The 13,405-nt window shown below is 46.3% G+C and overlaps 1 protein-coding gene across 9 annotated transcripts in view; it reads right to left on the reverse strand.

The window, feature by feature from the left end:
• KLHL3 (kelch like family member 3) overlaps window positions 1–13,405 on the reverse strand; it is a 114,267-nt gene that overhangs the window by 29,337 nt on the left and 71,525 nt on the right. For all 9 annotated transcript variants that reach the window (XM_075900450.1, XM_075900451.1, XM_075900456.1 and 6 more), the window contains 2 exons: window positions 9,704–9,866; window positions 3,775–3,884 (listed from right to left, as the gene is read on the reverse strand). In XM_075900450.1, the coding sequence (XP_075756565.1) occupies window positions 3,775–3,884; window positions 9,704–9,866 (273 nt within the window). The remainder of the gene's footprint in view (window positions 1–3,774; window positions 3,885–9,703; window positions 9,867–13,405) is intronic.

A 13,405-nucleotide genomic window follows, 5' to 3' on the forward strand; every position in this document is an offset into this window, starting at 1 on the left:
GAGTGGGCAGGACTTTGGGGAAGGAGCAGGACAGATCTTAGACACAGAAAGGTCTAAGTGACCTTAGACATAGACATCAATTTTTTTTTTAAGATTTAAAAAGTGATCTTAGTCATAAAAAGGTTGAAGAGCATTGCTCTAGCATGAGCCACAACATCGAAGTGCTGTCCATAGGAGCCAGTTTTAGGGGGCTAGCGCAAGCCCTGTTATCCCAAGTCCATCAACCTAGGCTGGAAGACTCACTCCTGCTTGCTTCAAATGCTGTGTAAATGTACCCCGTGTGAGCTTAATCTCTACCTCTGTCTCACCTGTTCTGTAAACTGGAGTAACAGAACTTCCCCCTTTCACGTGGATGTTGTGCGGATCAGTGCGTTAAATCTTGCACAGATGCTACAGAAACGGGAGCTGGGTAACTGTGTCTGCAAGTTACTACAAAACTCCTACTTTTAAAAAGTCTGAACAAACTTAATGGTGTAAAAATTGCCCTTTTTTCTAGGTCTGATGCCTGCAGTTACAGAAGCAATGAAGCAAGGTGGGAGGGGGGCACCCATGTACAGCAGAGGGTCTAAGAGGACAATTCTTCAGGCTAATAATGTTTACAAACAAGACCGATTACTTGGGTGACAGGAGCACGCCAAAAGCAATGCCTTGATACCGTTTGGGCCTACAGGTATCTGGTTATAACACGTCCATCTACTCTGGAAAATGGAATTTCTGGTTCACTGATTCCATTATACACAGAAGACACATCAAGAATAGGCACTTCAGCTTATTTCTTTACCCATGATGAGTTTAACCTACTTTAAAGCAACCACATCTCATAAAATCTGGTCATGATGATTTAGCCCTATGCCATTTTAAACATCTGCCTACTTGCAGCATCAAATGATTTTAAAAAACAAGCCACTAAACAATGAGAACATTGGAAGAGATGAATATGAAAGGTCAAAGAAATTTTTCTGCCTATAATAATGAAGATTATACTAGCTAATGGACTACTCTGTCAACATGACCTACATTTCTGGAATATTCTTTGGATGCCAGAACATACCCTGTGTGTCTATATTAATCCCATTCTTTGTATCTCTAGCCTGTTATTAATTTCTGTTTTGAATGTGCCGCTTCAGCCTACATTTTCTTTTACAGTCTTGCACGCTCAACTTCAAAAACTAACAACAAAATTATGTTTTGAACTATATGAAGTCCAGAACAGAAGACTGAAAACTTGGCTTTTCGTTCCATGGAAACACAGGCAGTAAAGGCAATTTATTAACACCACAGATGTGTCAGCACAGCAGTGGGAAAAGCTAGTAAAGCCCTGTAAAGGCTGCTTTGTACAAGCAGAGCAAATCTGTGGTAAAATCAGACATACAGGATGACAGCTTGATTTTCCCTTTTAGTTGCCAGGTGACACATTCCTTACACATCTGTAGCTCATATTCTGCATTTGAGTGAGCTGGTCACGTCTGTGAGATAAACGACAATCATCATGTTCCGGTAACCCATCGATCTGTCTAATTTAGGTGCTTATGTGGCTCCTATTTCCATAAAATCCAAGCAGCTCACAATCTGTTTGAAGTACAGGCAGTCCCCGGGTTACGTACAAGATAGGGACTATAGGTTTGTTCTTAAGTTGAATCTGTATGTAAGTCGGAACTGGCGTCCAGATTCAGCCGCTGCTGAAACTGATCAGTTTCAACAGTGGCTGAATCTGGACGCCAGTTCTGACTTACATACAGATTCAACTTAAGAACCCCAGGCATCCCCAAGTCAGCCGCTGTGCTGCTGGGTTGGTCCAGTAGCGCCGCCGCTGGACCAACCCAGCAGCAGCCAAGCTGCTCTGCCCCAGGTGTCCTGATTGAGCCGCTGCTGGAACTGACCAGCAGTGGCTGAATCAGGACGCCTGGGGCAGAGCAGCTGGGGTGCTGCCGGGTTGGTCCCGTAGCGCCCAGAGCGGCGCTACAGGACCAACCAGCAGCGCCCCAGCTGCTGTACCACAGGCGCCTGGAGCAAAGCCACGGAGCACGGGGGCAGCGGGACAGCCCAGATGCGCCGTGGCTGTCCTGCTGCCCTCGGGCTCCGCGGCTTTGCTCTGCTTTGCTCCCCGTCCCCCTGGTCTGCAGACCAGGGGGACGGGGAGCACAGCCGCGGAGCACGAGGGCGGCGGACAGTCCAGACGCATCTGGGCTGCCCGCTGCCCACGTGTTCCGCCGCTTTGCTTCCTCTCCCTGGTCTGCTGGAGACCAGGGAGAGGGCCCCGTTCGTAAGTGCGGATCCGCGTAACTCGGGGACTGCCTGTATTCATCCCCACAACTCCCATGAAATAGGACAGGGCTATCATCCTCATTTCAAAGATGTGGAGCTAAAGCACACGGGCTCAGGGCACGTCTTCGCTAGGTGCGGTTGGAGCAGCAGGGGTTGATTTATCACGTCTAGTATAGGGATGTTAAATTGTGTTTAATCAGCTAGTTGATGGAATTTCCATTTACTAGTCAATTACTTGATGGGGGGAGGGACACTGCAGAGCTGCACCAGAGTTAGCTCCCAGTCCCAAGAGCTAACCCCCCCTGCAGCTCTGCCTTTTAAATGTGGCTCTTAGTACATTTAAAAAGCACAAGCACAATGGGGGGGGGACCGGGCATGAGCCAGAAAACAAGCTGATCCCAGGCTTGCACCCGGTCCACCGTTATGCTTCTGCCTCCCCTATGGAGATGGCGTGGGAGTTAGAGGGGGGGAGAACCAGCCTTTTAAGCCAGCTCCCCTCAGCACCCGCTCCTGCTCCCCGCCCCCTTGCAGCCGCTCTCCGATAGAGACAGCAAGATGGGGGGGAAGCGACTTGTTGTGTCACTAGTCGACTATCTCATAAGCTTATGCTTTTTGGATAGTCGACTAATCGCTTACATCCCTAGTCTAGTACTGACACATAAATCGACGGTCAAGCACTCTCTCATCGACTCCGGTACTGCGACAAAATGAGACGAGTAAGCGGAGTCAACAGGAGAGTGTCGGCGGTCAACTTACCACTGTGGAGATACTTAGGTCTGCTCACCGTTGTATGTCAACTTCAGCTATATTAGTCACATAGCTGAAGTTGTATAACTTAGGTCAATGGCCTGTGGTAGTGTAGACAAGGCCAAAGGGACTTGCTCAAAGTAATACAGAAAAGATTGCGGTGGATGGAGTCACTGAACCCATCTCTCCTAAATCCAAGGTAGTACCCTAACCATTGGGCCCTCTTTGCCTAGAGCTCTCATCTGCACTTGACCAAGAGTATAGGGTACCTGACCTTCTAAATTTCCAAATGGCACCAGCCTTTTTTTTTTTTTAAGCGTTTCCTTATTTCCTCCTAATCACAGACCTCTCCTCCTCAAATTATCCAGATCTGAATTACAGAATATGCAACATCTCTTCCTAGGCCAGTGAAAGGCTAAAGGTCTGATCTCTTGTGATGCTTTGACCCTAGAAGAGAAGTTTTACACCTGTGGAAAGAGGAGATTCCTGTTTTCCAAAAAGAAACAGAATTTGCCATTTACCTTGGGATTAGATGGACAAAATGTAGGATTTTATAGTAAAGGCCTTACGTAGAGAAAACTGACAGAAATGTTGATAGGACTCTAGGTTTCTTATTAGTTATAAATTTCCTCTTTTTTTAAATGTGTTGAACTGCTGGAAAAAGAGCTCCAAAACAGCACACCATGCGACCAGTTTCCAATAATATATCTAAAAACTCAAAACATTCCTGAACAGATTCTGTTACTATGTAAGTTACAGTACCTTTTCTTCTGAAGAGACAGTGAGCTTGTCACTGGATATTAAACTGCAAACCTGGTCCAGAGTAAGGCTAAGAAATTCTTCTCCTAGCATCACCTCGGGAAAGTGCTGCTCTGTTCAAAAAATCAAAGGTGGGAAAGGAAAATTATAATGAAATCCATGGTTTCAGCCAATGTAAGGACTACAGTGTGCAGAGAATAGTTACTCTTACAGCCAGCCCCCTCCATACAAACATGATTTCAGTAGAATCAAAATAAGTAGAATAGAAAAAAAATCTCAGAGCAGGTTAAATAAACGGAATGATATTTGAAATAACATCTATGCAGCCCCAGAGACTCATTCACTAAATGCAATAAATCATAAAACAGCAAAAAAAACCAATGTAGCCCTGCTCGATTGCTTTCTCCAATGGCAATTCAGAAAGAAGAGCTCCTTTCCAGACCAACAGGTAACCAACAACTATGCCATTGCTAGCTGTGATCCTGGTCTGTTCTCGCAAGCTAAGCAGCATTCGATTTGTTCAGTACTTGGAGAAGAGACGCCACAAGGAAAACCACAGGATGAGGCAGGAAGTATGTTGGGGACACGGAGTCAATAAGGCAGTGTTGTGGTAAGGGATGCTGTGCTGCTTGCTTTCAGGTGAGATATAAGATGGAGGTTCTGAATATTGCCAGTTATTAAACAAAAAACCCCAACCCTGGCATTGACTTGAATCACTTCAACAAGAAGACCGGTGCTGGCAGTACTGGGGTGTATGTCCCCGTGGCTATTGCTTGCCCAGACCCATTCGTTTAGCTAAATGTGGGGACAAGAATCTTAGTCTTGCGATTCCCTGTGAAGCAGTGACTTCCAAGGCCCAATCCTTTCAGCACCAAGTAATCCAGCCACGAGCGCCACGGTGAGCCCAGCAAGGGCCGCATCTTGCGCTCTGCTCTGTATGGCTCTCGTGGTGCCACGTGGTTAAACGATAGTGACCGTGTGATGGGGCATCTCCCCACACTGGCCATAACAAGGTTAAATCCAGCCCTGGGAGAGGGTTTGGCCGGCGTAGCCAGCAGCTGTGGCAGGTATCAGCCAATTAGGACTTAGCTAAGGGCTGCATAAAATAAGGGCTCCTGAGAGAAAACTCACTTGCTCTTGCTCCAGCTGTGGAGCACAAGGGACCTGGCTGCCAGGAAAGCTACAGAGTTCTTCTTCACACATCGCATAGTCGATCTGTGGAACTCCTTGCCTGAGGAGGTTGTGAAGGCTAGGACTATAACAGAGAACTAGATAAATTCATGGAGGTTAAGTCCATTAATGGCGTCCCTAGCCTCTGTTTGTCAGAGGGTGGAGAGAAATCGCTTGATCATTACCTGTTCAATTCACTCCCTCTGGGACACCTGGCATTGGCCACTGTCAGCAGATAGGGTACTGGGCTGGATGGACCTTTGGTCTGACCCAGTACGGCCGTTCTTATGCTTCCTGGGACACAGCAGGGCTGGGGAAGGCAGGCAGAGCTGGGGAGCTCTGGCCAGGCAAACTCCCAGACTGAGGCCCTGCTCTCTAGGCCTGAGGGTCCCAGAGCTGCAGGGAGGCAGCCAGGGCAGGCAAAGGCAGCAGGCCCACAACCTTTGCTAATGATCATGGCCATTTCAGATGGCAGTTTGCCCCTGAGGCAAGGGCTAGATGGCGACAGGCAAGATAGGTATAGAAAACTGGGGTTCCCTGGGAAGGGAGGACATGAGTGCAGGAGATAGGTAGCGGAGAGCGAGGCACCAGCCAGCAGAAGGCACTCTGACACGGAAGAGCTAATTCCCAAGGTGACCAGCAGCAGGTGCCACCGCGTGAGTTTACAGACAGTAAACAGGCAGCAATACCTCCCCTCACATTTCCTCCCTTTCTGCTCTCCCTACTTTTGCCGTCCTCTCGGAAATGGCCATCACAAAGGACTATGACTCCAGCTAAGGGGGCAAATGCTCTGGCTGATCTTGGGAATTAATGGGCCCGATTCCCTCTGATGCTTTATATCTGGCTGCATAAGAGTGGGGTTCATTACAACTGGCACCCGCCTTCACACGAATGGCTTTAGTGTAAATGAGAATCAGGCGCTGAAGGTTTGTGCCTATGCTTGCCAGCAGACAGCTCTCTTGATTTGACACAAGACTCCATCCAGCATAATGCACGTGCTCTCTGCTCTGAATAATGCCCAGGCAGTATAGGGACTGGGCAGTAGACAATGAATATTTCATTCCATGCTATTTGTGACAGGCAAGTAAAATCCATTCTGATTTCACACATTTAACTGACTATGCTCTTTCATAGAAAGAAAGCTACTTCACCTGCCAACATTATCCATTGTTTAAAATTAAGCTTTTAAACTAGGCATTTTCAAAAAAACTGTGCTCTCAAAATCCTTGAGGGGTCTCTCAGATTTCTGGCTCAGCTTAATGCTGTTACACAATCAACTCCAAGAATTTTAATGGCATTTTTATTAATGGAGTTTCATTAACATTACATAGGCAATTGTATTAACAAGGACTCATGAAAGCCAATAAAGCAACAAAAGCAGGCCTTCTAATTGCCAAACAACCAAATAAATATGCACTGAATGCACTGCGTGTTAGGTTAAAGATTAAACAGGGCCCTGGAAGCAAGTATAATGAGGTATTACAAGCAAACCCTCATACAATGGGCCATTCCTATCAGAGTACTGTTTTTCTCCTGGGATAACACAACAAGAGAGGCTGAAAGGTTTTATCTGGTTTTGAGAGAGAATGCAGGAGAACTTGGTAGTCATGCTAATTATTATTATTATTTTTTTTTGTGGAAGAGCCTACTCATTATATGATTAAAAACCATAAATGCTGGGCAAAATGTAGCAGAGAAGCAGCAGCACGAGTGGAACCAGACTGGGGAAGGACTTGTAGAATAGGACAGCTTTGCCTACACAAAGCACAGCACAGCAGGAAAAAGCTCAAAGGTAAATCTGAGAGAGAAAAGAGGGTCTGGAGAAATTAAGAGCATAAAAAATTCTCACTCGGCCCCACCTGGCTCTCTGCCTTAGGCATCATCTAACAACTACAGGAATAAATCCCCTAGACCAGCGTTTCTCAAACTGTGGGTCCCGACACCCCCCCCCCGGGGGGGGGGCGCAAGCAACTTAGAGAGGGACCACGAGCAACTGAGAGGGTGGCTGCAGCAATGGAGAGGGAGGTAGCAATATCACAAGTTTGAGAACCCCTGTCCTAGACAATGCAAATAAGCAGAAAAGCAAGCAGACATCATCAAGCATAACTACACGTCATCAAGAAACTGGCAGTATGTGATAGATTATCATCCAATTAAGTCACCCCTTAAAGTTAAGGGGCAACTCTTCAGCTTCTGCGAGCTGACATAGTTCCATTAAGGTCAATGGAGCAATGACAATCTACATGAGCTTAGGATCTGACCCTCAGACTGTTTTTGGCTAGACAACTGCTTCTACAATGCACAAACTAGTGCAGGTTAAACACAACAAGCAATCCTGTGGCATCCTGTGGCACCCTGTTAACCGCCAAGGTGCCACAAGACTGCTCGTTGTTTTTACCATTACAGACTAACATGGTTACCCCTCAGACTTGTTAGTGCAGGGTAGCAGTAGCTGCTGGATATCAGCTGCCAAACAAGAGGAACACAGACCGCTCCCTCAACATGACTGACAGGGCTGAGTTATCTAAGTCAAAGAGCTGTGAATAAAGCAAGGCAGCTTGCATTCCCCCATCCAAGGCCACCAAAACAGCACCTGGTGTGTACTAGAATCATTTAAGTTAAAGTTAGCTGAGCTGGAAGAGAATGACTGTCTGAGACAGAGCTTGGCGGGCTCTGAACAGCACAGCTGTAGCCATTGGCAGGGTTACTAGTAGTAGCAACCTTCCCATCCAAGGTCTACTATTACAAATCTTGGAGATGAACGACACTGGGCATTACCCAGAGCCTGGACATTAACATATGGCACCTTGTGATATATCGGAACTCACCCCAGTCAGGGAGGCTTTGGGAGAGACAGTGTTCTATTGGACACCTGCAAACTGTAACAGGCACTTTGTAATCAGACTGACTCCCATTTATGCAGACAATGTTCTCAGCCATTGAGCACTTTGCATCCGGGCTTAACTTTTAACTGTACAGATACGCAGCCTCCTCATGGCTTGGTCCCATTAAAAAGAGAGTCCTTGGAAGATCACACGTTGCCCAACATGGCTAGACAGATTTGGGGTCATGCTGCCAGTAAAAGATTTGCAGCAAAAAGGAATTCCAGGTAAATTCACAGTTGCCCATTGTGGTCAATGAAAAGTTACTGCCTAAGAACGTCTCCCACTATAAATAAAGAAACCAACCTCCCCACCATCTCTACTAGGGATGTTAAAATGCGGGTAACTAATCAAGTAGTCGATAGAATTTTTTATCGACTACTTGATTAGTCAATAGGCACAAACTGGGTATGGGACTAAACCCTGCTGCGGCTCTGCAATTTAAAAAGGCATTAGGAGCTGGACAGCCCGCCCCTGGCTCATACTGTGTTTGAAATTGCAGAGCCAGAGTGGGGTTTTATCCCACACTCGGTGCGAGCCAGAACTGAGCAGGGCTGTCTGTCCAGCTGGCAGCGGCCCCTGTGCGCAGGGTTCCCAGTGGGGAGAGGAAGCAGCCCCTGCCTGCAGCCGGGTTGCCAAGGACTGGCTGCTTTGCCACAGCAGCCCCTGCCCCCCACCGCCTCTGATAAAGGCAGCAGCGGGGTGGGGTTGGGGGGGGGGGGGGGGGAAGGGGAGATGGGCAACACTACAGAAATGGTACTGACGGGAACCATCTTGGCTCTCCCCAGCACTGGCTCCTGCTTCCCCCCACCTTGCTGCCTCTGATACAGAAGCAGCAAGGGGGTAGGGAAGATGCAAGTAGTTGTCTCGACTACTTGAGAAGCCTAGGCTTATTGGGTAGTTGACTACTCCTTTACATCCCTAACATCTATGCCCCATAACTACTCATCCTAACTGTAAACTGTACCTATAGACCACATGTATTAAGAGAGAGGCAATGTATAAGGTATGGCACAGAGAGACCGAAAGACAAGATACTGGAACATCTAAGATGAGAAGACACTAGGGATGTAAAATCCCATTTACTCAAGTAACCAGTTAAAGGTTTGGTTAACCTAATGTTCATCTGGTTAACTAACTAAGCGGGATCCTGTGAGGGGGACTGCTCCAGCCTGGCTGAAGCAGCCCCCAACCTGCAGAGCTCCCGTTCCTGGCCCCGCACAGGGACCCAGTGGGACTGCAGGCTGCTGCCGGGCACTGGTTAACCAGTACTTGGTAAGCATCACCCAGTAAGGGTGATTAAGTACTTGTTCTTCACACCCCTACCAGACATGCTTCTCAATCAACCTATGGAAAATACTGGAGAAAAGTATGCGAGCCACTTCCCCCTCATCACTCACAGTAACATACATCTCCAAAGGATGAATCACTTGAGCCTACTACCATGTGCTTTCCAAGGCAGGCTCACAGAAGAGAAAGGGGAGAAAGAAATGTGATTAGACAAACAGACAAGCTATTCAGCCCCTTTTCTGTGTGTGTTCCCCCCTCCCCCCAAGATAAATAAGCTGTATTTCTGCTACTGCTTTACAAATACATAAAAGACCTAATTCACCTAACACCTGTTTGCATTATACAAAACAAATTAATCTCAAGTCCTTCACTTCACCTCCAAAGCCCCCATCATTCCAAGGGGCTCCTCTTTTTGCAGCAACATCACATGTCGGTGCCCCACAGCATCCAACAAAGAAGCCCGCTGCATATTCTTTGGTAACATTAAAGAACAAATTGGTAAAGGATGTGTTGGCATCATCCCCCAATACCCTTTATACTTAGGAACCAACTCTTCAAGGAGTTGGGATAAGCCAAGACGCTTTGCTCACCTGCATAGGCATTGGCCTGCTGCAAAAGTTCAGTGCAGGTGTGCACATCGGCAAAGGCCCGGATCCCAAGGCAATTTGTAGGGTGCAGTTGGGACTGCAGAAAATCACAGCAGTTTTGTCTGACGTCCATTAACTGCAGTAAGCTGGCAGCTGGCAACAAAACCTGAAAGCAGAAGGTGGTAGGTGGAGAAGAGAAACCAAAGTTAGCACCAGAGATACCAGTTTGATTCCTGGCATAAATTCACCAGATATTACTCCCCTTCAAAGCAAGGATTGTTGGGTTTTTGTTTGGCAGAGAGGGCAGGCGCTAAAGACTGATCATCGTCTATGGACAGAGATTCCCTCCCCCCATGTGGTGGCCAGCAAAAGCAGCAACATCTTAGGGCACACACATTTAGTGACGTTCCCTGCTTCACCTCTTCCCCACTGAAGAGCAGAGACACAGCATAATGTGCATGCTACAGCCCACACACTTGAAATCCTCCATTTGTGGACAGTAGGCCATTCTGTAACCTTTGTTTTGGAGTGTGTTGTGTTATTTGCAGACTTGAGACAGAGCTCAAGCCTCATACAAGCGTGCGCACACACATACATTTCATTATACTTAGTACCTCAACTACCTGGAATATAAGTTTCAAACACACACACACCAACAACAACTTTAATTTTGCAGGGGGTGGTCTGAACCAGCATGTCAGCTGGAAAGGTGCTGCTAAGGTGCTCATCTGCCCATTTTCTGCTAATGAGACTGAATATTTTTCAGAAGTATTCTTGGGGAGGGAGTGCAGCCCTAATACTTGAACAGCCACCCCCCCCCCATCTTTGCACCCACGAAACTGCAGATACCACTTATATGATTTAGATGCTGAAATACATGACTGTACCCACAAATAAGGCACTTCAGCGTCCAGGTGGTGTAAACTGCACCCCGCATCGTGAGTGCAGATGTGGAGGGCAGGACCTCGCCAGACAAGAGTGCAGCCTACAGCATTTAGGATTGTTCAAGTGCGAGAGAAAATGCCTTCCGAATTTGTGGACAAGGACAGGAAGTCAGAGATAAAGTAAGCCTGGACGCTGCAGCTGTCATGCCAGCTAGTTACGTTTCCTTTCTCGTGTCTTTTGCCAATGCACTGCAATCAGTTTTTGAGTCCATGTTTTATCTAACTGCATGGCTCTGAGTGCTTTTTCTTAATGAGAACTTCAGACCCGCGTTAATGGGGCTGCACAATACACCATCCACTCCTAAATTATTTCTGTTTAGGGGAAACAGAAGCCGGTACAAAAAGCTTATTCTAGCTCAGTGTTGGTGAGAAGCAAAAAAATGTATTTTCACCCTGCTTTCTCCTTCCCCCACACATCTCAGGAGAATAGCAGTAAACCAGCAATCTGCCCTTAGGTACTTTCTAAGCCACTGATCCATTCCAAGAAAAAAAATAATCCAATTGGATTGCTTGTTAATATTACCAAGCAGTAACTTTCACAGACAGCTACAACCCCAATAGGCATCAATAAAACAAAGAAATCAATTAACCCATGTGGCTGTTTCAGTCGAACACTTCGATCGCATGAACAGATTAGTTTGTCTGGACGATTAAGTTAAGAAGGTAAAAGATATGTTATCTTAACATCTAACTATGAACAACTTTCTATTTTCTACTAAAATATCCTACTGCTGCCTTAGTACAACAGAGAGGTGTTCACTCAACTTACATAACCATACTAAGGAGAGAGATTCCCCCCAGATTCTCTATGAGCTGAGGTTACTCCATCTGTAGCAATACATCACAGCTTCCTACATTCTGACCTTAGCAAGCGGAGTGAGAGGATTAGCTTGTATGTCTTGGGATGGAAGAGGCAATCCACAATCAAGTTGTACTGATCTGGGTTACAACTGCATGACAAAGTTACAAACTTCCTGGAACCCCTACTATTAAAGCATTTGGTACATAATAGGTGAAAAGTACTTTACATTGAGTAGTGGTACATTTCTCGAGCACATAAGCATTTGGCCTGCTACAGGTTTCTATTAGAGTCTCTGGGAAAGAAGCATTACCAAATGCTTTAAAAGAGAAATAGTCCAGCAACAGATAAGTGGGTTGCTGCCCTCTTTTCTCAGTTGTGTGCCTCTCCAGCAGTCTTGTTTTTCCCAGATAACATGAAAACCTAGCTAAGGATATCCGTTAGCACCGTGTATATTTCCTTTAGAAATAACAGGAGGAAATGCCCTGCCTACTCACATACCCCAGCTAAATCTCAATCCTACTAGAATCCATGCAAGTTTCTGCAATGTATTTCAACTGGACCAGAACTCTGCTTTTAGTGCTTTAAGAACTCTGCTTTTAGTGCTTTAATTCCACTTACTAGAGATAGCATATTAAGAGATGGCATATGCTAGTCTTCTAATTTCTCAGCTATATCTGTTTCCTGGCTAAAACCTCGGTGTTCCTTTGAAAATTACATCAAAACCTGGGATACATTTAGTACTGAAAGTCTCTATTGGGATCACTTATATCTGGAATGTGACACAAGATTTTAAGTTCAGCCATGTGTAGATACAAAATTGTGTATCCGCATCTGTAGTCACAAAAACGAGTCGCAGATAAACACATCAACATCCTGCAGATAGAAAGCGGATATCTGATGATTTGCAGGGTTCTAGTTATAAACTGCAATATTAGATCTCCTCTGCTGCTGTAGCTTGTTCTCAGATTCTCATTTTTCTGAACACTATTTGCATGAGATTTGTACTTGGCTAAGGTCACTGAGCTAGTTTGGGAACAGTTTCTGAAAGTCAGAAACTGAGAACATGTTTATACTGATCACAAAAGTTGAGAGGAAGGATTTCCTAGTGGTTAGGGCTCTGCCTTTAGCTAGGGGAAACGTTGGTTGAAGTCCATAATCTGCCACAGACTTTCTGGGTGACCTCAGGAAAGTCAATTAGACACAAAGACTAAGGTAGGGATGTTAAATTTAGCTTAATCAATTAATTGACCAGTCAATGGAATTTCTATCAACTAGTCAATAAGCGGGGGAGCCACAGCAGTGTTAGCACCAAGCCCCGAGGAGCTAACCTCACTGCAGCTCTGCCTTTTAAATGTGTTAAGAACTGGCAGGCTCTTAATACATTTAAAAAGCAGAGGGGCAGCGTGTGAGACTGGGCACAAGCTGGGAATCAGTTGATGCCTGGCTCATGCCCGGTCCCTGTGCTCGTACCCCTCTGCCTCCCCTGCCCCCCGCAGAGACGGTGATGGAGAGGAAACCAGCTTTTAAGCCTGCTCCCCCAGCAAGGGGGAAGGAAGCGACTAGTCGCTTATATCCCTAGACTTAGGTCCCCCTCTGTAATGGGGGGGAGGGGGACAGTATCACTGTACTGCCACACAGAGGTGCAGTGAGCATAAATATATCTTACTATTTATTTTAGAAATCTGCGTTCATCCATCCATGAGCCTGTTTAAGAACGCCTCCTAAACTAGATAAAAGCTAGGACCACCAAATTCGGTATGCAGATTCCTCTTCTCAAATTAAACCCAGGTCAGGTTTTGGTTGTGCCAGGACAATAGGATGTGCCTGGAATTCGATTATTTCTCATAAAACAGAAAGGGAGGGGTGCTGGTAGCAGGAATAGTTATACTGTAGAATGGCCACAGGGGGCAGTAAGGAGCCAGAGATGGGGACCAGGACAGCTATAGCTCTCTGCTGGAT

This window comes from Pelodiscus sinensis, chromosome 17 (genome assembly GCF_049634645.1).
Source record: "Pelodiscus sinensis isolate JC-2024 chromosome 17, ASM4963464v1, whole genome shotgun sequence".
Taxonomy (NCBI): domain Eukaryota; kingdom Metazoa; phylum Chordata; order Testudines; family Trionychidae; genus Pelodiscus; species Pelodiscus sinensis.